This window comes from Gambusia affinis, linkage group LG07, assembly GCF_019740435.1.
Source record: "Gambusia affinis linkage group LG07, SWU_Gaff_1.0, whole genome shotgun sequence".
Lineage (NCBI taxonomy): Eukaryota > Metazoa > Chordata > Actinopteri > Cyprinodontiformes > Poeciliidae > Gambusia > Gambusia affinis.
In genome coordinates this window covers 5,358,787-5,384,829 of record NC_057874.1, presented here as the reverse complement: position 1 = coordinate 5,384,829, position 26,043 = coordinate 5,358,787, and the positions used below count along the sequence as shown (strand labels likewise).

Genomic DNA, 26,043 nt, shown 5'->3' with positions numbered 1-26,043 from the left:
AGCCATAAATGACACAACGAATAATGTTACTTTCTCAATTTACAGTTTTCTCATTTTAAAGCAGGAGAATTGAACCCCAAGTCCAGACAATTCAATTATAAGGTCTGTACCTGCCATTATGTTCTACACCGTACTCCTCATTGTTTTAATCCTAATAATATCCAAAAAATATCATAGTCCTCTCTGGACTTGTGGGCTCATGGCTGTGCTTGGTGCTATTTACTTCTTCTGACAAGACAGTCATGGCTTTGCAGGATAAAAAGATTGCACAACGCCACACAACTATGTGACTTGATTTAACAGTGATTTTATTTTAATCAGTCACATTTAAAGTCATATCCATTAATGATAAAAATAGGCTGTGTTTATATATATATATAGTATAAATACCAATGGATGGACGGATACCCATTAACGGATATGACTTTAAATGTAACTGATTGTATTGTATTCAAACAGTACTCAAGTAAATGTAAAAAGTTAAGGTTTCGTAAACTTAAGGTGCAAAGTACAAACAAATAAATTTGGGTAATTGTATCTGGTAGGTGTTAAGGACTCATCAGATATCGTTCCCCATGTTTATTACAGGGAAAACTGTATCTGATGGGCTGTATGGAGTGACCATTTATAAATCCATCCACCCTTAAATGGACATAGTATTTCTGATGACACTAGCAGAAACTTAGGTCAACTTCCCTTGCGGCTCGAATTTGCGACAACACTACACTGTCGTAGCACTGCACCCTAAATGGAGCACACCACACTTTCAAATAAAGTTAGACCAACATTTATCAGGGTTGCACAGTGGTAACACTGTTGCCTTCCAGCAAGAAGGTTGTGGGTTTGAATCCCTTTCTGCCTGGAGATTGCATGTTCTCCTGTGGGTTTTCTCCCACAGTCCAAAAACATGACAGATTTGATTGATCACACTCACACCTAAGGAGAGTGATTGTTTGCTGTGTGTGTCTCTCTGTGTTGCCTTGCGATGGATTACCTATGTCAGTCATTGACCACTGGAGATAAGCACCAGCAGCCCTGGTGACCCCACTGTGTAAGGTAATGGCTGCATGGATAACATTTAACTAGTAGTCATTAGGTAAGAAGATTCAAGAGGAGTCAGATATTGGGGCAGCTACGTGAGACATTTTACCCTCTGTATGTTTGATGAAATGTAAACCCCCAAGGTTTCACCATTTTCTATGATTCGTGTCAAAGAATGAAGACAAAACTTGCAGTTATGCTTTGATTTTTATATTCAACTGAAAATGTTACATGCATGAGAAGACAATATCTAGGAAAATATGGACTTTTTTTTTTTTTTTTTTTACTTTGCCAGAAAGCTATTTAAGTGAGAAAAAAAGATATTATACAATTGTTATTTAGTGTAGCACTCAAAATACCTTTCAGTACCTTTTGTTTTTCAAAACATAGAACATTTCATTTGCCATAAAGTTTTGTTTATCAAAAAATAAACAATAGTTTCTGTAGAGATCACAGTAGTTTTTTTTCTTTCTTCCAAAACAGAGAACATGAAGGCTTATGCAGGAGCCACAGAGGAGACTTCTGTCTTCGATGTGGACACTTCAGAACCATCGTCCACCTGTTTGCCAAAGAGCTGCATGATGCATGTGCGGAACTGCAAATGAAAGAACACAGTGAAAGTTAAATATAAAACAAAAACATATTTGTTATGATAAGAAAATGTGACAGCTGTATCGCTATGCCCACCTGTCGGTTCATGAAGACATAGATAACAGGGTTGTAGATGGTGGCGCTTTTGGCAAAGTATGCAGGCATGGCAGCAGCCAAAGGATGGAAGGCGTATCCGGGGTTGGCTGCGGCAAAGCAGGCGAAAAAGGTGTAGGGTCCCCAGCAGACACAGTAAGCTATGATCATGACTACAACCATCCTGGACACTTCTCTCTCAGCCTTCTGGGTCGACTCAGATTCCTTCTGCTGCATAGCAACCTATAGCCAACAAAACATGAGGTCAGATTTGATCAGGCTTGGTCACGATAAAACTGAAGCAACAAAAAACAGAGAGGGATGAAACTTACAGCACGGATGGCCAACCACACAGCCAGGTAGCACAAGATGATGATAGCCAGAGGAATGATGCAGCATGTAATCATGAGGACAATCATGTAGGACTGGACTCCAGGGTCTTCGCTTCCACTGAACACATCAGGCCCGCAGGACGTTTTCAGTCCATGAGGCCAATACCTGATACAAGGAAACAATCAGTTCTTGCTCTGCTGATTGTTGAGGATATAAAAACCACATAAGCAGGAGATTATCTAAATTACCTGCTCCATCCAAAGATGGGAGGAGCACACCACGCTGCAGACCAGACCCAGGAGAAAACTATTCCACCTGTGGCCCACTTGGCATCGAACTTGACATTTCCAAAGGGTTTGCACACAACTATCCATCTCTCCCAAGAGATGATAGTCAGGGACCAAAGAGCAGCAATACCTGTAAAGAATAAGGGTGCACACATGCAGTTTAACAGTCTACAACCAGGATTCATCTTTAGGTTTGATTAAAATCAATTTACAAGTCTGTAACATAACTTATCACTGTGACAACTTACCACAAGTTGAGACAGTATAGCCTTCAAAGACACACATTGGGTGTCCCAGAATGAAATATCCAAAGTACTGGTTGCACACACTGATGGTGCTGGCAAAGACTGTCTCTCCAAGATCAGCAATGGCAAGGTTGACCAAGATCCAGTTGAGAGGATGACGAAGTTTCTTGAATTTTGCTGTGGCCACCAAGACGAGGCCGTTGGTGAAGACTGATAAAACGACCACGATACACATCCAGAGTGTGGAGACGTTGTAAACCCATCGAGGAGCAATGTGGTAGTTTGGTCCTTCAAAAGGATCTGCAAGCAAAGGTCTGCGTCTTAGAATCGCACGCAGTCAAACTAATTCAGAAGCATCGTCTTTTTTAAATGCCTCATGTTGCTATCATGACTTCTGTTATAAGAATGTTGTATGTTACTCCAGACTAATCGGTCGGTGTTTAAATAAAAGTGAAGCAAAAATCAAAATTTTCAAAAACACTACAGTTTATATTGTGCTGGTCAGCTTTAGTTCAAATAGTGATTCATAAACTACAGCGCATCTGAATCCGGTGATATTTCAGGTTGTGGGACTGTACAAAAATCAGTCTCTAACCAACACCAGGTCTAAACACAGAATAATTCAGATCAAAAAGCCTACCTTTGGTATGATTGCTGTTTGTGTATGTGAATGCGGAGCCTCTTGTTGTATCTTCGTGCCGCCTGGCAGCAAACACCTGTTTTCCCCATTCCTCTGCCATCCTGATCTCTGGAGATCTTCTCTCGGCTGTCACACCTTCCTCTGGCTTATAACCTTCTGTGTTCCCTGGGTGCTTCACCTCACACTTCTCTTTATATACCACCGCTTATCTGATCTCTGATGGGATTACTTTAAAATCATATTACACCTGTGGTGTTCCACTTGGCAGAGATGCCCAAATGTAAACCAGTACACTGGTTATCAACTGTAATTAAATCAATCTGCTAATGAGGTTGAGACACCTGGTGGATTTCTACACTCTCACTTCGTATAATGATTGGATTTCAAATCGTGAAATTACACATTCAAGTCTATTAAAAGCCCTCTTTAGGTATTTCTGTAAATTATAGCTGCTAAAACAAATAAGTACACAACAACAATTGTCTTGTCAAACATTTGCTCAACAGTTAGAGGGAATTATTCCACTTCAATAAGTTTCTCTAATAAATAAAATAAAATAAAATAAGATAAAAGTTTGAATTTGAAAGAGAGGCATAGAAACATGTTTACAGATTGCGTGTTACGAAGGAGGCTGACGTTCATAGGAGCGGAGGCAAGTCTTACACCAGATTTAGAGGACAAGAAGAGATCCGCAGGTTCACTTAATGACATGAACCTGCGTCTTTAATCCCTCCGGAAAGACGATTCACCCCAGGGTGTAGGTTTCTTTTTTTGACCCACCTAAGATGTGGGTCAAAAACGGACAACGGAGACGAGCAGTGAAGGGGTTGAGTACGGATCATGATTTAAGAGGGTGTGAACATTTTCTCCAATGGAAAACTGAGGGGGTTAACAGGCTTGGCCCGGTTCCTCCTTTTGGGTCAGCGGTTGAATAAGAGCAGCAAATGTTATGGCTGGCTCAAAACAAATCCGGCTAGTAGCGCTCTGGCATATCTCGGTTCAAAACAGTTAACAACAGTTTTCACTGTCGTTATGTGACTGAAGTGTTTAGTTGGACAGGTCAGCAACAGTAACAAAGTGGAGTTACCAATAAGAAGCAATCATAAGAGTGAGTTTTGACTAAATCTTTTCTTCAAGGTGCTCAAGGAGGATCCAACATTTTCTACTTTATGACTTTTTACAGCATAGTACATTTTGTCTGTTGTCAAGTGTGTGTGCATGGTTGTGGAGCACGCCTGCTGGAGATTGGCACCAGCGTCTCCCAAGATGCATCAAAGATAAGTAAAAATAGACAATGAATGGATGTGTAAACTTTGTAACGCACAAAGATTATAAAATAAAGTTAAAACTGAGAAATTTCTCCCAATTTACACATCAGTATGTGCTTGAGGAACATCTTGCTAAAATTGAAACTATTTGAAAGAAACAACCATTGATGCTCACAAAGCAGGGGAAGTGTAAAGGACGTTACCGCATCATTTACGAATGTCAAGAACTGGTTCGCTCTGTCCAACGTAACTCTGTTTGAATTCTGTGATACTTTCCACTGCAGTTCACCTAAAAAGTCACCTAAACAGGGATGTTGACAAAGACACGCCCTGAAAAGCCCCAGAGAGTTGGAAAATGTGTGCAAGATGGAATTGGAAGTAATTATTAAGTCAAGAAATGGTGACTGCTGATTAACTCCTGCCAAAGAAAGCTACTTGTTAAAATGCAATCTAAAGGATATTGTTTTATTTTGGGGTTCTCAAAGTTATCGGGCTGAACGGTAATCTATTTAATTTGTACAAAACAAAGAAAGTTGTGCATAACAGTGAAGTGAAATGAAAAAAAATAAATTCAAGTCAGTTTTGCACTATTTTTCGTCGGTGTTTTATGCAAAATCTATTATTCTTTATTATAAAGGGCCATCATTTACTTAAATGTAATAAACATTTTTTTTTGCCATTTGTTTTCTAGGATCCATCCACTTTCTCACACAAAGCCCTCTTTCTACATAAAAGTCCTTGTGGTTCTGTGTCACAGTTTAATCTGAATAGAGAAGAGCTGGGAAAAGCAAACCAGTACGTCAGATTAAACCATTACCCCATCTTTGGTTAATCTATCACCTCTAGTCAACTGTCTGTTTGGAGGGTTTTACGGATTACGGAGCTGATGTGCCAAAGCTAACTGGATTAATTAAAATAATGGAGCAATCTGAGGCGTACTGCTGATCTGATTTGGCGTTCCGACGGGATCACTTATTAAGTAAATAAGTGAATCCCAGTGCACCACAACAGGAAGGATATAATATTACTCCCCACTGTTGTGGTAGCAATATCAACACACAAGACGCAGTTGGGTCATAATTATGCATACAGATTTAGATTTGAATTGACTTTTGTCTAAATGAAGGGGATGTTGTTTGATATTGAGCACACAGAATGCAGCTGGCGTGCTTTGCAGAGAGGTAATAGCTATTGTAAATTCTGAACTCTTGCTCCGGACATGTGCAAGCATGGTTGCTTATCGCCATGTTGCCCTGTGATGAACTGGTCTAGGATCTACCCCACTTGTCAGGGATCAAGGGATGAACATCATGAATGTCCTCTAAAGGTCAGTCATGGCAGAATGTATTAATGAAACTTTCTATTAAAGCAGCAAAATGTCACTTTTACAAAAAACGTCCATACATGTATGTTAAAATCAGCATTGCTGTGACAGCATAAGACAGATAATCTGGGAATAAAATTGGGCTCCTCTGCCTTTTCCTACTACTAATTGCAGAAATACACCATTCAGTCAGAAACAACCAGTCAGAGCCAGGAGTCAATCGCTGTCAATCAACCTCTTGTACGTGCCCATTCACTTCCTGTTTACTCTTTGCTAAGCTACAGCTAATTTACAACATCATAGCCTGTCACCAAGGCAAAGGCTAGTTAGCATAGCCATTGCTGACAGAGGATAAACAGTTTTTCTGTAACAGTAAGTTGTTTTTCTGCCATTGGCTCATTGAACAGCATACAGGAGGGTGATTGACAGCGCTTAGACCCTCCTGGAGGCTCTGATTGGTTGTTTTTGACCAGGAGTGGTGAATTTTTGCAGACTCCAAAAGTAGTATTGGAAGGAGGTTGAGGTGCTCAGTTTTATTATGCAAATGATCTGTCTCATAATATACTGTCATTAAATAGTGACAGTTTTAATAAATATGGAAAAATATGTTTTTATTAAAAATACATTGTGCAGCTCTGAACCATTAAAAAGATAGTTTTTTTTTATTGACCACAGACATAACTGTGGTGGGCTGGATTTGGCCCACGGGACTTGAGTTTGACACGTGGAATAAATAATGAAGGAATTTTTTAATGGGATGCTTTTATTTACATTTTATGGTACTTTTTTTGGACAAATTATATATCACTTTATTTATGTATACGTAACCTTCAAGGACAAGTAGATGTAGACAATGGATGAATGTTTTATTGACATTTTAATAAAAATGACAAGTGAAAAATTATTTAAAGACCTCTAAACTCAATAAAACAAATGTTATGATAAAGTGAGGCATCTTTTTTGTTCACAAGCTTTGTTGTTCTAAAGTTATTTTCATCTGCTGAGCCTGTTTTACCATGTTGAGGTCAGCTGAATATATGATAAACATAAAAACTGTCACTACTAGTACATTAACTAGTGTAAGTTTCATAAGTTTCGTACTGAAAAAAAGAAATTTAAAAAAAGTGTTATCTTTACACTTTGTAATTGTGGTTTTTATTTGTACAATGTTTTTATTTTAGTTGCTAACATACCAGAATTTGCACGCAACTTTGTCAGGAGTTATTATCAGTGACTCGGTAGCTTTTTTAAAATTTTATTTATTTATTTTACCACATACCTTACATTTTACTCCTAATTAATTTCTTGGAAGGCTACCTTTTGCTTTTACTTCAGTAAATATAGTTTGAAGTAGTTTTATTCACTCGACTACTTTGGAGGCAGATGAGTTGGTCTGTGCTTTTACTTTGACACTTACCGGATGTTGACAGTTTAACTGACTAGCCAGCTGACCTACACGTGCGAAAGAAGAAGGCGAGGGTGAAGTTATGTCAAAAGCAAGTACGTATGCCAATACTGCGCTAAATGTAATTGCCTAATGTGTATGTGCTTATGGTTTGTTTCACCGGTGTCTGTTTTTGGTCACAGAGCAGAAACGAGCTAAACGTCTTGGTTTTCTCGGGAAGTTTAAGGTAAGCATTATCGCAGCTAACGCTGTCTGTAGCTAACTTTACTTTAGGATCAACTTTATAATGCCTGTCACTAATATATATATATATATATATATATATATATATATATATATATATATATATATATATATATATATATATATATATATATATATATATATATATATATATATAAATACCGTATTTTTGACATAAGGGTGTAGTTTTGACAGAAGTGTCATATTCCGTATTTAAAAAATCATGTTTTAAGTTGCTAACATTGCTTATTTAGGAATGTACGTGGTTTGATAGCTAGTAGAAATAGGCTCTCAAAAGAAATCTGCAGTTTCGAACGAGAACGAGTATGTAATAAAAAAAAAGTTAATTGTAGAATGTTATATATATATAAAATAAAGACTTAAACATTTATCTCCACTTAAGCACCAACCCTTTTAAGGCATTTGATTTCAATTTGTTGTTCTGATCCCTTTAAAAGTAAAGAACCATAATGCTGTTTTCAGACTAAAGATGGGCGGAAGACCGAAGGTTCAGGGCCGACAAATAATAGCAAGCAGCCGGCTGGTCACCAGGTCAAGGACTCCAGGAGACCAGAGGATGTCAGGAAGCAAAGGGTACATTTTAATTGCTTTCAACTTGTAACTTCTTTTTTATATGAGCAGTTTTGAATGCGATTTCAAGTATTTATGCCACGTGCTTGAATGTTTTATTATTGCTATTTACCTACATTGACCTGCCAGAGACTAGAGATGTGTGGCACATTTAGATGACAGATAGAAACACACATGTTGATAAATTAGCGTTGTCCAGTTTTAATAAAACAATATTAAAATTGCCAAAAAAAATTCTAATAACATAAAACACACAGCTTATTCATTAAATCTGAAATAATACATTAAAATTTAGGTTGATATCTTGATATGAGCCATACTAGCAATATCCAATGTAGTTTGTAAGCAATAAAAAAAATAGCATTTTTAAATGTTTCTTAATAGAAAGTATTTTATTCCAACAAATTCCTATTAGTTTGAGTAGTTTGATGTGTACCTTATTTTCTTTTGTTTAATATCTTCAAAGCGTTTCAAAATACAAAAAAAAATAAAATTGGTGTAAAATATGCATATTTAGAATATTGTAAAAGTACAAACACACAAAACTACCGTAATCTTTAGTTTGATGTGTTATAATGCTACTATATATAACACAGAATCCATTTTGATAGCATGTTAAATTATCAAATCTATTTGAATGAAATTACATTTTATTTAGCAAGGTTACATTTGATTTGTGTCTTTTTAACACATTAAAAATATAAGATCTGGTAAAAGATCAGATTGTTGAAGGAGTTTCTGCTTTTCTTCTTTGGACTATTTAATGTCTACTTGAATTCGGCATCAAGGGATCATTGGGAAGGTTGGGGAACTGGATTTGGCTGTAATCTGCATCTCTTGTCAGCTTCAAGATCTCCAAGAAAAGCAGAAGCTGTCCAGAGAGCGTGAGATGATGAAGAGGAGGAATTTACAAACCTTTCAGAACGACATCCTACAGCGACAAAAAGAGTTTGAGCTGAAGGTATAAAAATCCCAGTCTGAAAGCTAATCAGATGCTGCATATTTCACAATTTGTGTCAAGTTTTCTTTTCTTTCCTTGTTGCCAAAGGAAACGGAGATGCAGAGTTTGGAAAAAAATGTAAACTTTGAAAACGAGAATTCAAGAAAGGCCTATTACAGAGAATTTAAAAAGGTAGGTTTCAGTATATCCTTGTGTTAATAATTTTTGAGTAGAATAGTTTTATTAAAAGCATTGTGCTTTGTAAGGTCGTGGAGGCTTCAGATGTCATCTTGGAGGTCTTGGATGCCCGTGACCCTCTGGGCTGCAGATGTCCTCAGGTGGAGCAAGCCGTCATCCAGAGTGGAACCAACAAGAAGATCGTTTTAGTCCTCAATAAGATCGGTAAGAATGCTTGTACTCGTGGTTACAGAAAGGGCGCATATATTTTGATATGGTTTTTATTTGACACATTCCTTGATCTCTAGATTTGGTATCGAAAGAAATCGTGGAAAAGTGGATTAAGTATCTCCGTAACGAGTTTCCTACTGTGGCTTTCAAAGCATCTACCCAGCAACAAACTAAGAACTTGGTAAGCGCTAAGAATTTTTATCTTGTTACTGAGCTAATAGTGGAATATTTAGAGGAGCACTGATAAATTGGCCCAAAGTTCCTTACTTTTGGGTGATGGGGCTGACTGACAGACCCGTCCGCCAGGTTACATCTGCATGTGTATGGTTTACAATAGTAGGGATGCACAATATATCGCTATCTAACATTGGTATCTGCTCATATTAGTCATTTTTAACATGTATCAGTATCGGGTTGATATTAACAATCAATATTTACATCGGTATGTTAATGTTGGCATCTGCTTTTATTAGTCGATTTTTAACATTGGGCTGATGTTGACAACCCATATTAACTTCCATCTTGCTCCCATATCTTTGCGGAGGTGAGGAGGTTGGTCTTGTGCCATTTCTTTGATCATGTTACTGTTGTTGGCCATTATTACCAGATTTTGATATCTGCCCATATCTTTGAGTCGGTGCATTCCTAAACAGTAGTCATCCATCCATCTGTTGCCAAAGCAACTTTGTTGCTCTAATTAGCGACTTTCCAGACAAAAGTATCAGTCGAAATCAGAATCAGCAGATCAGATTTTTTTAAAACATCGGCGATAAGCCAGAAAACTGCAATCAGTGCACCCCTGGAAAAATTAAAGCTGCTTTATTAAAGTTAACTGTATCACCAGTATGCATTCTGTTTTTTTTTTCCCCCTTTATTTCTTTTTTTCCCCGTGGGCAGAAACGCAGCAACGTCCCAGTAACTCAAGCCACTTCTGAGCTCCTGAGCACCAGCGCTTGCATCGGAGCCGACTGCCTGATGAAATTACTGGGAAACTATTGCCGCAACCAGGACATCAAAACTGCCATCACCGTGGGAGTTGTGGGTAAGCTGGTGTGGCTTTAGGGTTCTCTAGACCTGTAATCTTAATTTCAGGCTTCACTCACTATAAGATACATGCAAAAAACCACAAACCTAACTGTATTCATGTATATTTCTGTTAGGTTTTCCTAACGTGGGGAAGAGCAGCTTGATCAACAGTCTGAAACGGGCGCGGGCCTGCAGCGTCGGAGCCACACCTGGGGTCACAAAGTAAGTGTGATGCTGAGCTCCATGTGCTAAATCAATGGCGTTCTGACTCCCAACACAACTGATTCCTTTGACCGAATTCAGCAAGTCAACAAGTTGTTAGATTTTAGATGTGTTAAACCAGTGACAGACTGGCAATTGGACACCACTGTTCTAAACACTGAAATCTATTTACATTGAACAGAGTAGCCAGTTCGTTCTGCTGCTGTTGTACCAACCTTCCAGCACCTCTCAAGTCTTCTGGTTCTGGTTCTGGTTCTGCTCTGCATCCCCAGAACCAGAGCCAAACACGGAGAAGCAGCACCACAAATCTGGAGCAAACTTCCAGAAAACTGCAAAAAAGCCAAAACACTGAGTGCCTTTAGGTCTGGCTAAAAACTCACCTGTTTAGAATTGCTTTTGAAACATAATCAATAAACCACTAATCAATAAATATATGTATTGTTTCAGTTGTTGACTGTGTTTTTATGATGCAAAGCACTTTGAAATGCCTTATTGCTGCTATACGAGTAAAATTTGGTTTGATTGATGCTTAGCTACTTAAAAATTCAGTTCAAATAGATTAAATTGAATTAGTTCACGTTCACAGTTCACCATTGAAAAATTAACATTTAACTCCACAGCTCCAATGGACAAGCGGATCGAAGAGGCGTTGGCCTCCGGACATCGCTCCTCTTAAACAGAAAGTTTTCCTCTACACACATTGCAAATCTTTCGTTCACCCCCAAACAGAGCGTTGTTAAATGATTGACACAGTTAGCTGCATTATTCTGATCCTTTCTGTTTTAAAAAGACTGACTTCAGATCTGTGAATGACGTCACCACAACTTGAAGTGATAGTTTCACTTTTTATACGCGGTTAATATTTGACTTGCAGCAAATAACTTTCTTGGTGTCTTTATTTAGGAGAAACGTGAACTACTCGGTCATTGCTAGTGGACACTTTATAAGCAGCAGCCATATTGGATTTTGAGGTCAAGGCCGGTGGGAAACCCCCAAGCTTCTCACTTAAACTTATGACCTCCAGTGGCGATTAAGTTGACAGAGAAAAATCGATAAGCAGACTCTCTGAACACAACAGTAGTCCTTTGCTGAAAGGTTTTTTTTTGTTGTTGTTTTTTTTTATTTTGGTCTTCAGGTGTCTTCAAGAAGTGCATTTGGACAAACATATTAAGCTCCTGGATTGTCCCGGAATCGTCATGGCAACATCAACAACCGACGCGGCAATGATCCTTCGTAACTGCGTGAAAATCGAGCAGCTTGTAGATCCCCTTCCACCTGTCGAAGCCATCCTCCGCAGGTGTAACAAGGCCCAGGTCCGTCCCAGCGGCTCTCCACAGCGATTGACCCGTCAGTCCAACTTCTCGGTCAGTCAGGGCATTGACGGCGCCTTTATCTGCACAGATCATTGAGCACTACGGCGTTCCAGACTTCCAGACGGCTCCGGAGTTCCTGGCTCTTCTCGCCCGGCGGCAAGGCAAACTGAGGAGGGGGGGGCTGCCGGACACCGATAAAGCAGCGAAGAGCGTGTTGATGGACTGGACGGGGTGAACCAGACGTTTAAAGCTCCTACCAGTAATACTCAAATCAGCGTTTGTTTGATGTGGTTTCATTTAATTTCATGCAGAGGAAGGATCAGCTACTTCACACACCCTCCAGAAACACACACTCTGCCCACCCACGTCAGCGCTGAGATCGTTTCAGAGATGGGAAAAGCCTTTGACTGGGACGAGCTGGAGAAAGGAAATCAGGAGGTTCTTGCAGGTAAACGGAGTCCAAGTCTGTGACCTCACACTTTGCAGAAAAAAAAGTTGATAATAGCATGATAAATTTATATTTTCAGATCATGTAAATTTGATCTTCTTAAAAACATTATTTTTTATCAATTAATTATATAGATTTAACCTTTTAGCGCAATGAGTGGCTTTTTTTTCTTCTTCTTTTTTTAAGCGCACAGTAGAAAGATTCCGGCCAGAACTTTTGTATTCGCATGTTTCTGGTATGTCTGTAAATCTGATGCACAAGCCATAAACATTGACAAACAACTGCTATAGATTTTTAATAAAAAAAAAAAAAAAGCTGCTTCTCTTGGTCCACTGGGGTTAATTCTCGCTTGAAAACACAATCTATTGCTGTGTGGAAATTACTCAAAAAGGAGTTAGCCAATCAGTAAAGTTATGTGAGCCTAAAATGTCAAAGTTAAACACGTCACAGCAGCACAGACGTTCCAATGCTAACGTCACCGTCCACAAATCAGGTGTTCCTGAAACACTTTGAAACTGAACAGGTATACAATATAATCTGATGGTTGATTAGATTAAGAACAATAAATATCTTTGTTGTTGCGCTCATATGTCTGTTGGGTCAATAATTTTGCTGCAAAACGTGTTTTTGAATTGAAAATGTTGCTTATTTTGTCTACTCTATATAGTTTTCGATTAAAATGTGATTACTCAATGAAACACTTTAATCAAGTCCCACTATCACAAACCTTATTTCACAGACTTTAAACCGGTGAGGTCGAAAGTAGGAGCAGGAATGGTTTTACCACAGTTGTTTATCAAATGCTTAATTCCTCTTTAAGGGGGAACTTATGTCACATGAGAATGCCATGGTGCCTGAGCTGCAAACATGTAGGAATAAATCAAGAACCAGAAACATAAACTTGCACAGTTTTCTAGATATTCCCCAAGTGTTGAGTTAATGCATCAAACCCAAGAGATTTAATAAATGTACCTAAATCTGTGATGATAATCTGAGTTTGATTGTGTTTCATGTTCCTTTACTTCCAAGCATTTGATCTTTAGTCTTCTCACCCAGCCTTAAGGACACCGGAGTTATTAAACTCCTAAGGGTTGCAGCAGAATACCACGGCAACCAAAGAGCTACTGGTTAATGTGAAATCGGTGTTTACTAGATGTTTATCATCCAGAATTATACCAGGAACAGGAAGCTGTGAAGGAAGCAAACCTTGTTAAAATTGAACAGAGTAATCATTATGTAGTGTATTATGTGCAATTGTGTGTTTATCTTTTCAATGTGAAAAAAGAAGAATATGACACTATCAGGTGCACCATAAAAACTCTGTTAATAGGTATTAAGGCAATTATTTAAGGATTTTTGTGTGCATGTTTTCTGTTTAACCTTTTGAAGGCTTTTTCCTGCACCTCTTTTATGTCTGCTAATAACATTAAATTAATTTTTTTCAGACAAACTATTGTTTAGTTAAACCATAAGATTTTTTTTTCTTGTCAGAGTCCTCTTGCCCTGACATCCAAATGGGATTTTGCATGGAAACTGCCGGAATGACGCAAGGGGGTCAAATCGAGTCACCTGACCCGGAAATGGAGGGAGGGTCTCTGGAAGATGAAGCCGAAACTATGGAGGATGACCAGGATTCAGAGGTGAGGCACAAATTTATTCTTAGCCTCTTCTCAAATGAAAGTTATCAAGCCAACCCCTCTACATCCAAATAGTTTGGGCCGATGACGGTGGAGATAAAAGCCCAGAGAAAGACGGACCTCCCTGTGAAAGACGCGGCTCCCAAAGCTCCAAACTTGAAGGATATTGTGAAAGTAGATCCTCTGCAGCAGGGTCAGGCACTCCGAGCTGCCAACAAGAAGAGGAAAAAGCAGCAGAAAAGAGCCGGTTTGTATCATCATGTTTTGTTTGTTTTTTTATACAGTAACAGTTTTAAATCCTGTATATTACCAAAAAAAAAAAAAAAAGCTAAATAGAAAGTATAGCAGCGTGCTAAAATTAAGTTTTCATTCAAAATGTGACAATGTCTGCTGAGGTCAAGTGAACCTTGTGTCACAAAGCTGGTTTACTGTTTGGTGGCATCTGTCACTAAAGCAACATGTACAAGAAATGAACTCGTATGTCCTAAAATGAGATCTGTCTGTTAGAATTTTACATTTTTGTGACTGCTATCTCTAGAACAATAACAAGAGACTGTTCCTTGTTGTTATATACATGCTAGGAGAGCTTATCCCAAATTGCATTTGAAACACGTTTTATTATCTGCACTGGAAGTCCAGTTTGTGTGAGCTTGTTTCTTCTGATGCTGATTCCAGTATTTAAAAAATCAAAACACATTCTTTTTTTTTTTTAATTAACTTGGTAGTTTTTTAGTGCTTTAATTGACCTATTCTTTTCTTTTAGGATTCAGATATTGTCTCACGATGCAGAAGTGAGATGCTAAAGCAGCAGCTTCTTTGGTCTACCGTAACGCTATAGATGTGGTGCTAGTTTAACAGGACGGTGTGATATATATTTATATTGTATTTGTCACACATTGATTCCCTGTAGCCACGGAAACACTCACAGATCCGCATTTTATCCCGTTTCTGCTGTTAATTAAAAGCAAGAAAATTAAAAACTCAACCAACAGTGGGTACTTTGATTCACTATTTTAACTATTGTAAAAAAAAAAGTTTTTTTTATCAAAGTTAGGAACACATACTTTCATACACAAATGGAAATGATGTTGCATAAAAGAGAAAGCAGAACGTTTTCTTTCTTTTTTTTTATCTTGTGCCTGGTGCAAGCACTGGAGACTGAAACTTTCTAATGTGTCAAGAAATGAAAAAAAAAAAAAAAATATATATATATATATATATATATATATATATATATATATATATATATATATATATATTTTTTTTTTTTTTTTTCTGATGTTGAGCTGTTAACTGTACTTGTTAACACATATCTGTGTTGGTTGCACTTTGATATTAACATCAAAATTCTCCTGAATTACAGGTTGCGTGTTTTGTCACAAATATGCAGAATAATAAACCATTAAAGATTTCCTGAGAAAATATTGAACATGCTCAAACAGGTTTCTTAAGTTCAAGCCTCCCCCTTCGGTAGAAGAAAATCTGATACTGACTGAACAACCACAGGGATTTGTTTTCCACTGTTGCGCAACTTGTTTTAGATTGTTGGTGTTGTGCTACTAAAGTATCATGTTGCTTTCTTTTTTTAACAGACAAAATTGCTACCAAACTCTCGGACACACTTACATCGGCAATGGACTTCTAACTCTCTGAGGACTTATCAAGGGAATTGAATTAAAAACAATAAAAAAATTTAAACAATTCTTCGTCCTGTCTTTACTTGAACTATTACTTTAGTATACACATCGTTATCATTTGATGTCTTCATATTGTAAATGGAAATTACACCTACTTTATGGCAATTTTTTTGTGCTTTCCATGTCTATTTAGATGTCTCAAATGTTTATTTAAAAAAATATATCTGTTCTAAAGAGGAAAACTATTCAGCTAAAACAACTTGACAGATTTCGACAACTTCCGGGTAACGTTGGCGTGATGACCTCAGTGCAACATAAACAACGGCTTTAAGTGTGAAGGCTAAGGGGCTGCTTAGTTTGTAACCGCCGACACTAAAACATGGCAAAGAAAGCGGAGGTTTCCGGGAATTAATGGCTGTAATTATGTGAAATTAACATATTTGTTTGGTAAGTACATCTTATTCGACGGCGTGTTTCCTAATTTAGAAGCCTTAACTTGTTGGGTAATGGTCGATTGCTGCTAGCTGACTTGTTAGCTGAGCGGCAACTTCCTATTTCTACCTAGCCTTTGCTCGTTTCAGTAAGAAAAAGAACAACTAACGACGCTTTATTTTCTCGTTAAGAGAAAGAAGCGGACATAAAGAGTTTATAATGTGTATATTGTACATTAGTTGTTTTTTTTTAATCAGCTGGTTGGTGTGGGCCCATCAGAAAGTCGGAGCTGTCAAAATGTGCTTAGCTAAGTCGTGACGACGAAGCAGACCGCTTAAAATAGAGATTACAAAACAGCTGAAATAAACTAACTACCGTCTGTGGTGCTTAAACAACACAAACAGCGACGTAAGGCATGTAACAGAAACTTCTGCTTTCGGAGAAGTACACTATCATTTTTAGCGCACTTTTTTTGTCAAGTGTTTTTACGTAACCAGCTAGCGGGGGGGACGTAGTGCGCAGCCTGCAGCCTCTCGGCGTGGAACAGCTTGTGCTGATCTGTCTGACTACATAGAATGGCCCCGGTTTTATTTTTTTCTCTCGGAGAGTGAAGTGTCAGTCTGCACAAAATGGAAAAAAAAAATATTACACTACTCTAGAGATTGTGTAAGAACCCTGTGTTTAACTCAAGGATGAGATTATCAGAGCAAATGCTTACTGAATCGCTCAAGTTCTTTTCAGTAACTTGTATCAGTGAGTTAGAATCTGAATAAATATATCTAATTAAACCCAACAAGGATAGTTTCACTGCACACATTGTGACGTATTTATAACTTAACATTTTAATTTGATAATGAAAGTTGTGGCAAATAATAAATAGATTTTCTATTTCATTCTGAAGTTGCCTATGATCTACATAATTATGTGGAAGATTACAAACTTGACAGAAAAATGCTGTTTGGTCAGAGCGGTGCATCAAAGCGTAATAATGGGAAAAATAAGTGAAAGGGTAAAAAGAAAATGGTGAACAAGGGACAGGGAAAGCAGCAGCTATTCTCCAGATGTTGACTGACGTTTCCAGCACACTGGGTTACAACTGTGTTCCTTATGGTAATCCACTCCTGAACCACAGAGGTCAGAAGTGAAGAGTTTCAGAGAAAGGACAGAACTGCTGCTCAGTGGTCCGAAGTTGCTTCAGCTCCAGTGTGACGCTCCCTTAGTGGTAATTTATCAAGTTCAGTGCCAATGCAGCAGAGGAATTTTACAGCACCTCATTCTTTCTCTCTGACAAGCTTTGTGAAGATACTGATTCAGTTTTCCAGCTAGACTTGACGCCCACCCGCCTCGGTGATACCAGTATCTGTTATTGACCACAGCGTCACTGTGTGTCGGTCAAGGCAAGCTGACAGCCAAAATAATCAAAATGAGCAAGAATACATTCTCAATTTTGAAACGTATCACTGTGCATGTAATGAAGCTATATAAAAAGTTAAACTTTTACAATTTAATTGCTCAAATTAAAACATTTTTTTAACAAATTGAATATTTGAGAATATTTTTTCTGCCGTGCAGATGGTTAAAGACGAGAAGAAATATTAATAAAATCAAGACCTGAATGGGCAACAGAAGAAAAAAAAAAAGCACAAATAAAAACTTTTCCTGGCAGATACCAATTTCTGGTTTGCCCTGAGGTCAGCCTGCCTGTGCAGACGTTGAGCGATGACATTTTTTTCCTCCACTAGGAACACATGAAGGACAAAAGTACAAAGAATCACCAAAACTATCCCTTCATCCAAGCGCATCTCCCAAACCCTTTATCTGTTTTTTTTAATTATTAAACTGAAAACAAAAAGTGAATTGAAGAACATTTCAATTCAAGGAACAACAAGCATTTTTTTATTACCAGACTAAGATTGTTTTTGACTCTGTCTGACAGCATCACCTACATTTTTAAGCAAATGAGTTGATTTTATTGCGTTTCCATGGTGCCGTGTGTTAATAGACGATCTGTTTTATTGATGCTGGAGTGATTTCTGTTTTCCAGCTACACTCATCTGTCATTAAAGCATCAGTAGTGGGTGATGAGAGGTCTTGTAGGTGATGATGTCCCATTCTCACAGCTGAAATAGCAACACAGGAAGTTCAAAAGGGGAAAAAGTTCATTTAATTAGCTGGAAGTTGATCTGTTGTTTGGTTTTTACAGGGAGCAAAAAGTCAGTGAAAAAATACCATTTGAGCCAGTGTTGTAGTTCTGAAGAAGAAAAGCCGTGTGTTTAGACTGTATATATAGACATTTTAACATTATTTGACCAAATGACAGTCGGCTAACTCTCATTACACTGCATTGACAGTACGATTGAATTACGACCGAAATGATTAATCGAATAAATTATTAATATAATCAACTAATTTGTGGCATATACAAACAAAAAAAGGCCATTTGCTGAAAAAAACAGCAACAACATAGAGAAGTAATTCAGTCAAAACTGTGTAAATATATACACATTTTGCATTTAGAAAATAAAAAACCCATTTGGCTGAAAAAGAAAACTTCCCAGGTGGCCTATTTATCTAAACCTGGTTGAAATTGTGGAGAGAAAAAAAGTAAAATTAAAATAAACACTGCATATTAAACACCTTTTACTATCCAATTATTAATCAGTTAATCCAAAAAATTAACCTTACACTGCATTGATGTTAAGTCAATCAGAAATGACTGAGGTTTTCACATGTTGATAAAAGATGTTTTATATATAACCTTTGATACAAATGATCAAGCAAAACTAAAGAAATTCTGTGGTAATGCAGTTTATGCAAAATAAAATGTTTATTTTCCTATTTTAAAAAAAGAAATGTAACTATTTATTTACATATTTCATTGTGTTCCCAATATTTCATAAAGTGGTTACACTTTATCCAATATTGTGCCAAATTTTTTTCATCCAATTAATCATCAGAATAATTGATTACTAGAATAATCATTAGTTGCAGCCACAGATTGAGCTGCATTGTAAGTCAGTATGACTTCATGATTAGTTTGGAATGAATTGCAGCTGCTCATAAAGAGCCTGAAGATGACATTTGGTGTCATTTACCTGCATCCAAATAAATAATGTCATTAAAATGGCTATAAATCAGAAATTACTGTACATGCCACATTAAGATCAGTTGTTTTTTTTCCCCCGTTTTTGCTCTCCAGCTCCATCCTTAGATCGTAATCTGTGTCCACCATGTCGTCGCGCGTGTTGCTGCGCCAGCAGCTGATGCGAGAACAAGCCCAGGAGCAGGAGCGGCGCGAGGCCCAGCAGCAGGCCTCCGCCTCCCAGCTCAGAGCGTCCGACTCCACTCCAGCTATCTCCGTCTCCCTGCCGACCAACGCCGCTCGGCCCCCACCGGCGCAGGTGCCTGTGGAGGTGCTAAAAGTAAGAGCCAGGCATTTATTTATTTTTTTATTAATATGTAACTGTCATTGATTGAACAGTGTGTCATCTATCTTTTCTTTAAAAAAAAAAAAAAGACAGCGTTTAAGAGCATGAATTTATGTTTGTTTCACCGCCTCAGCAGCTGTGTGAACTGACGTCAAACTAAACTAATTCAAGAGTAAATTCAATGACTTAGGACAAAACTGCTACTTTTAAATCAAAATCTGCTCACAAAAATGTTGGATGCAACACAAAGTGATCACATTTTCCAGGCCCTCTGGTTTCTTTCTGTAGTCATAGTAACTAGAATCATGTCAGCTCTGTGACTTGTGCTCCAAAATACACCGAATCTGCTGTCAGTTTTTTTATTAAAACTTGGCTAATTACAGGAACTATTTTTCATAGAAAGACTGACCATTTTATTGCTGCAAACTCACAAAAAAAAATCTGTTTTCTTCAATTGAGCCTGAAATAATAAGTAAAGCAGCTCCCTTTCATTTAACAAATAAAAATATGCAACAAATAAAAGTATGTGATAACTTTATTGGTTGATTTAAAATAGTTTGGTTCAATTTTAGCTTTTAATTGTAAATTATTAGGCTCTCATGAAAAAAAAAAAGTTTGAACACCCTCAATCTAAAGATCTTTTTAGTCATATACGACATCTGGAAACTGTCAAAGTTTTCAGAGGATCCACTTTTGTAGTTTTTATTTCCTTCCTGGTTTTGCAGTCACCCGTTGCTCATGTCTCAAGCAGGAAAACAATAGCTCTAAACCAAGTTAAAAACATGCAATTCGAATATGTTTGCATTATTAAATCTTTTTTTTTTTTTGACTCAATGTTGTGTGTCTCATGTGGGATTCTGAGCGTTTAAACTGTTGAAATGTTCCAGGTGCAGACGCACTTGGAGAACCCCACCAAGTACCACATCCAGCAGGCCCAGAGGCAGCAGGTGAAGCAGTACCTCTCCACCACTTTGGGGAACAAGGCGGTCACGCAGTCGCTCGGCGTGTCCCCCGTGCACCAGTCCAGTTCGGCCCCCGAAGTCGGCCCCTCCGCCAGCAGCGCCCCCAACAGCCCCATGGCTCTGCTGAACATCGGCTCGAACAAGGAGGAAGTACGGGAAATTCCTAAGTTTTTCACTCTGGGTTTCGTTTTTATTCCTCCCGCAGCGGATTGCACAACGCCGCCCGTCCGTTGGTGTTTCTGCAGATTCGCTGAATGTGTTTTGAGGAAGTTAATCGCAGGTCGCCCGGCTCGTTTCTACTTTAAAGGCTGCATTTGCTCGGAGCTCCCACCGGGACGATGCTTGCCCTCTGTCGTCGCATTCTCGTCGCTCTGTTGTCACAACAGGATGTCAAATGTTGCACCTGCAGCTGAACAGAACCACGCAGCTCCGTCTGTGAAGCCGAGCTCCGCTTTATGTCGTCGCCGTTTTGCTCCCGGAATGAATCTTACGGAGGCCTTCTCTCTCTCTCTCTCTTTCCGTCCAGATCGATGATGTGATCGACAACATCATCAGTCTCGAATCCAGCTTCAACGACGACATCATCACCTTGATCGACTCGGGTCTTCAGCTGCCCAGCACGGTACGAAGAACAATGCTGTTTGTTCGACATTTCCCTCAGGACCGACAGGTTATTCTGGTTGCCGCGCGGCACCGCGGCCCTCAGAACCCGGCTCCTGAGTGCTTTTTTTTCTCCGCGAAGGGAACGCTCTCTTTCACGTGTGGAATTCAGAAGCTGTGGGAGTAAATATACATTTGTGGCACTCGCTTACGATTCGTCACAGAAGCGCTGCCTGGGCGGGCCGGAGCCGTCAACAGGCCGGCCCGACGAGGTTGAGGCGAGCCAAAGTGGATTTGTGTCGACTATTAAAAACGAGGCAGCAGGTTAACTGATAACTGAGGGTGGGGGAGAAACTTGTAGGATAAATTGAATAATGAGGATTACGGTGATGCTTTTGGAGGACCAGAGAAGGAAACAAGTCGAGGTAAACGCTCCAAACTTGAATGTTTTAAAGCTCCTGCGGTGAAAACATTCAAGCTGCTAGTTCGATTTGAAAGAGCAGCTTTCAAATCGAACAAGCAGCTTCATTTTGAAGTTCCTTACTTGTCGTCGGTTCAATAGGTATTTCCTTTCTTTTCTCTCATTGGCTGTTCGCTGCATGCACGGTGACATGTTTGCCGTTGCTGTAGCTCCCGGGAAACCTGCTGGATGTTTACCACAGCCCTGGAATGGCAGCTCCTACTCTCACTGTCAGCAACTCCTGCCCTGCTGACCTTCCACAAATCAAAAGGGAAATTATCGGTACAGAGCTTGCTTGCATCAACTTCTGCCTGTGTTGTTATGAAACCTTTATTTAACGTGTCTGATTGCACTACAAAATTCCTCTTTCAGACACCGATGCCAAAGCATTATTGAAGGAAAGGCAGAAGAAAGACAACCATAACCTCAGTAAGTCGCCCGCAGTGTTCGAGTCTCTTTGAATCAGAGTTGGGCTGAAATAATCATCAGCTAATTTAGCAATCGATTAATAGTTAACTGGAGTAAACAGACTTTAAAAAAGGCTATTTTCTGAAAAACACACACACAGTCAAAGCAGTGATTAAGCCAAAACTGTACAAAAAATATGTTTTGCATTTAAGATAAAAAAAACTAAAACTTTTTTTAAAAAAATGCTCTACCCAGAACTCTTTCATTTTGTTCATGTTAATGTTAGAGGCACTTCTTTAGCTGCACATGTATCCTTTGCTACAAACGATCAAACTAAGCTAATGGAATGACATATTAATGCAATAAAATGTTTATTTTTCTATTTAATAAAAGAAATTGAAGAATTTCTTTATTTGATTTTCGTGAAAAATCTGCAGAATGTGCCAGTTTTTTTTAACCCGATTAATCATCAGAATAATGGGTAGCTAAAATAACCGATAGCCGCTCAACTCTTTCTTTGCGGTCGCCTGCAGTCGAACGGAGGCGAAGATTCAACATAAACGACCGAATAAAGGAGCTGGGTACTCTGATCCCCAAGTCGAGTGACCCGTAAGTTGCTAAAATGAACAACTTCTTTTCCTTCCTCAATAAACATTACAGTTGTGTCCTGTGCAACTGCATTTAAATTATTATTGTTTTTCTTTATTTGGGCCTGACAGGGAGATGCGTTGGAATAAAGGCACTATCCTGAAGGCCTCTGTGGACTACATCAGGAAGCTACAGAAGGAGCAGCAGAGAGCCAAGGATGTCGAAATGCGCCAGAAGAAGCTGGAGCAGGCCAACCACATTCTAATGTTACGCATCCAGGTCTGAGCTTGCGCTCTTTAAAGCGTTCACTGTTGCCACACCTATACACACGCGATCGTTGCGGCGAAACCTGACGGTGGCAGCATCACGCAGGAGACGGGGGGGAAGATTTCAGACCGGTGCGGAGGTTCACCTTCCAGCAGGACAGGCGCACTAAACGTGCAGCCAGAGCTGCAGTGAAATGTTTTGGGTCAAAACATATTCATCTGTTGGGAGCCTAGTCAAATCCAAACCTAAGTCCTGTTGATAAAACACGGCATTTGGAAATTGCAGAGCCACTCTGCCTCTGTTGTCAGAGTAGGGCTGGACAATAAATTAATAATATACATCGCTACAGACAGGTGATTGATATCAACAGTTTTTACAACTGAAAGATTTTTAGTATTCAATATATAGAATATTCACTGAACTCTGATTCAGAGCCGCACAGCATTCTGGGAGAATGAGGCAGAGGAAAGGCGCCAGCCGCTGTCAGCTATTGCTATAGGTTGGTGACATCACCTAACTAGGCACTTTGAATTGCCTTGTTGTTGAAAATGTGCTATATGAATCAAATTACCATACCGTAATACCCAACTCACTTCCTCTGAGGTTGCTTAGCAACAACTTATTCTGTAACTTGCGCAGCAGCAGTTCCTCATAACTGCTTCAAAATAAATAAAAAAATGTGGAAAAGACACAAAACAACACGTCACTAGTTTGGGAGCATTTCAGGTATTCTAAACAAAAAACGATTAAATAATTATTTAGATTAAAAAAAAATTGTTATTGATTGATATGAAACACTTTAATTCGTGCTAGGTTTTTCAGCCGTATCAGAGGTTGAGTTATTTTGCAAAGATAAATGTGCAAAGCCTCCAGTTAAATAGACACTGAGAGACTTGGCAGCCATGACTTTAAGTGGAGGCTGATCCCACACGGTTTGGATAGAAATCAAGCCACAGGTTGTGGATTTTTATTTGTAATTGTACTTTTGTAAGGAGCTGTACTTTACAGTCCTAAAACATCTATCAAACGTTCCTTTCCTTAGATTAAAAGTGGATTTATTCATCACAGAGTCGTTCTCATATATTTCTTCAGGAACTTGAAATGCAGGCACAGCTCCATGGACTCCCAGCTTCCCAGCAGCAGGCGGTGGCGGCGCCCCACGGCGCCCAGAACCCCGGCGCCGCCTCCACCCTGAACCTCTCGGCTCTGAGCGCCATAGCTCAGCCGCTGCCGGCCTCCTTCCTCTCGCCGCCCTCCTCCGACTCTCCCGCCGGCGTCACCATCAGCAGCCCGCTGGACCTCGGCAGTCTGAGCTTCGCCGAGCTGGACGACCCCGCCTCCTCGGCGCTGTACCCGGATGTGGGCCTGGGGGACATTCTCATGGACGACGGGTGCGCCCTGTCCCCGGACAGGATGGGCGAGCCGCTGTTCTCCCCACTGTCACCAGGTGCCTCTAAAACCAGCAGCCGCAGGAGCAGCCTTGAAATGGACGAGGACTTGTGATGGGTTTCCATAGCGATCAGAGATGATCTAAAAAGGGCAGTCTATCCCTAATAACTAAAGTCTATTTATAGGACTGAAAAGACAAAAGTTCAAAGCGATCATAGAAAACTAACTTAATATTGAATCAGAAGAGTAGTTATTGAATTTATTATAATTTTTTTTTGCCATACATATTGTTCCTATTGGGAACAGCTCAAATGATTGTCTAGGTTTATAAATGCAATCTTATTAAATGGAATATTATATATTAGTGAAGTGGACCTTTAGCATTAAGAAATTCAGTAGGTTTCAAGACGAATTCAGAGATTTAAAAGGGACGTCTTGCTTTTATTTTATTTTTTTCTAAATTTATTATTATGATGAGAAAAGCTGTGAGGATTCACCGGCATAGCAAACATACCAAGAGATGCCAACAATTCAGAATAACTTTTAATTTAAAGTTTTGCTTCTTCAACTGACTGGAATCAGGGTTCGTCGTTCGCTCCTGTTGGTTGTCTCACCAGCAGCTACAGAAGGGATCTTTTAAATCACAGGTCTCAAACTCCAGTCCTGAAGGGCCACTGGTCTGCAGTTTTTAGATGTGCCACAGCTACAAAACACTGGAATCAAATGGCTTCATTACCTCCTCCTTGTGTAGAGGTTCTGCTAATGACTTAATTATTCTATTCAGGTGCTGCAGCAGAGGCACTTCTAAAAGCTGCAGGACTGCGGCCCTCTAGGACCGGAGTTTGACACCTCTGTTAAAATGAATTGGCACATTGTGAAATATTTACTGCATTTTGTACATAAGAGTATTTTATTTTGAGCAATTTTATTGCACCTTACTTTAAGGCAGTCTATGCATTTTATGAGAGCTTTTTGTTTTTGTTTTTTTGTTTAGTACTTTACAACCAGTGGGCTGTTTCTAGGCCCGGTCGCATGTTCTTGTGATAATAAAGCCGTACAAGCTACTGGTTTAGCCAAAGCAGGATTTCTTCCACGTTTTATTTTTTGAGTTGATTTACTTAGTAAACGCATGAGTGTCTGAGAAGAGAACAATTTTCCAACAGTACTGTAGCTCATAACTTTTTTATATATATATATATATACCTGATAGTTTGATAAATGCTTTTTCATGACTAATATCTATTTTTGTCTTTTCCTTTTAACCTTCTATGATCACTGAATGACTTTCACCAGTTGGCATGTTTTACTCCGATTGTTTTACTTTGCGATATAATTTCTGATCATGCTTTAATATCGCTCGTTGTATGTGCTAAAGAGGGCTTTGGCTCTCTTTTTTAAAAAAACCCAACAACTACTAGTTTCATCTCAGAGTTGATTAGAAAAATGGACGATCAAGTGGGTGCAAATATTAAGAATTGTATTTAAATTTTAGTTATTTTTCTAACACCAACTTGCTATTTCTGTTCAGCAGGCGGCTTGTAGCTCATCATTCAAAAGTTGGAGCTAGGTCTCTTTAAAGGTGCTCCACACCAAAGCACACTTCTTCTCCTCTCATGTTCTTTTTTTTTTTTTTTTTTTTTTGCATATGTGCAACTATTATGTACCACATGTTCTCCTCTGGTGTATGTGTGAGAGTTAAAACTGACTGTTAGACACAAACACGTGCGTGTTGTCCCCCTCCCAGTAATTTGGCTTTTGTTAAAAAAAACAAACTTTAACAAATAAACGACTTTCTTCAACTCGTGTCCGTCTCCTGT

The 26,043-nt window shown here is 38.9% G+C and overlaps 3 protein-coding genes across 4 annotated transcripts; 2 read left to right on the top strand and 1 right to left on the bottom strand.

Moving 5' to 3' along the window:
- Window positions 1–1,437: 1,437 nt before the first annotated feature.
- LOC122833910 (red-sensitive opsin) lies at window positions 1,438–3,381 on the bottom strand. The gene is made up of 6 exons (XM_044121891.1): window positions 3,231–3,381; window positions 2,594–2,890; window positions 2,307–2,475; window positions 2,058–2,223; window positions 1,729–1,968; window positions 1,438–1,636 (listed from the first exon to the last, which is right to left on the bottom strand). The coding sequence occupies exons 1-6, from the start codon at window positions 3,328–3,330 to the stop codon at window positions 1,538–1,540; spliced, it is 1,071 nt and encodes a 356-aa protein (XP_043977826.1). The 5' UTR covers window positions 3,331–3,381; the 3' UTR covers window positions 1,438–1,537.
- A 3,835-nt stretch (window positions 3,382–7,216) lies between these two features.
- Window positions 7,217–15,756, top strand: gnl3l (guanine nucleotide binding protein-like 3 (nucleolar)-like). Its single transcript, XM_044121890.1, has 15 exons — window positions 7,217–7,322; window positions 7,410–7,453; window positions 7,954–8,064; window positions 8,906–9,022; window positions 9,110–9,193; window positions 9,268–9,403; window positions 9,487–9,590; window positions 10,307–10,451; window positions 10,570–10,657; window positions 11,793–11,970; window positions 12,059–12,201; window positions 12,282–12,418; window positions 13,910–14,058; window positions 14,131–14,302; window positions 15,648–15,756. The coding sequence occupies exons 1-15, from the start codon at window positions 7,310–7,312 to the stop codon at window positions 15,698–15,700; spliced, it is 1,674 nt and encodes a 557-aa protein (XP_043977825.1). The 5' UTR covers window positions 7,217–7,309; the 3' UTR covers window positions 15,701–15,756.
- Window positions 15,757–15,984: 228 nt separating this feature from the next.
- Window positions 15,985–26,025, top strand: tfe3b (transcription factor binding to IGHM enhancer 3b). Of its 2 annotated transcripts, none has more exons than XM_044121949.1 (9): window positions 15,985–16,139; window positions 19,324–19,546; window positions 20,440–20,664; window positions 21,041–21,136; window positions 21,745–21,856; window positions 21,947–22,003; window positions 22,516–22,591; window positions 22,702–22,849; window positions 23,930–26,025. In XM_044121949.1, the coding sequence occupies exons 2-9, from the start codon at window positions 19,355–19,357 to the stop codon at window positions 24,338–24,340; spliced, it is 1,317 nt and encodes a 438-aa protein (XP_043977884.1). In that variant the 5' UTR covers window positions 15,985–16,139; window positions 19,324–19,354; the 3' UTR covers window positions 24,341–26,025. The 2 variants fall into 2 exon arrangements, with proteins under 2 accessions (XP_043977884.1, XP_043977883.1); XM_044121948.1 differs by having other exon boundaries at window positions 15,995–16,139; window positions 22,693–22,849.
- Window positions 26,026–26,043: the final 18 nt, after the last annotated feature.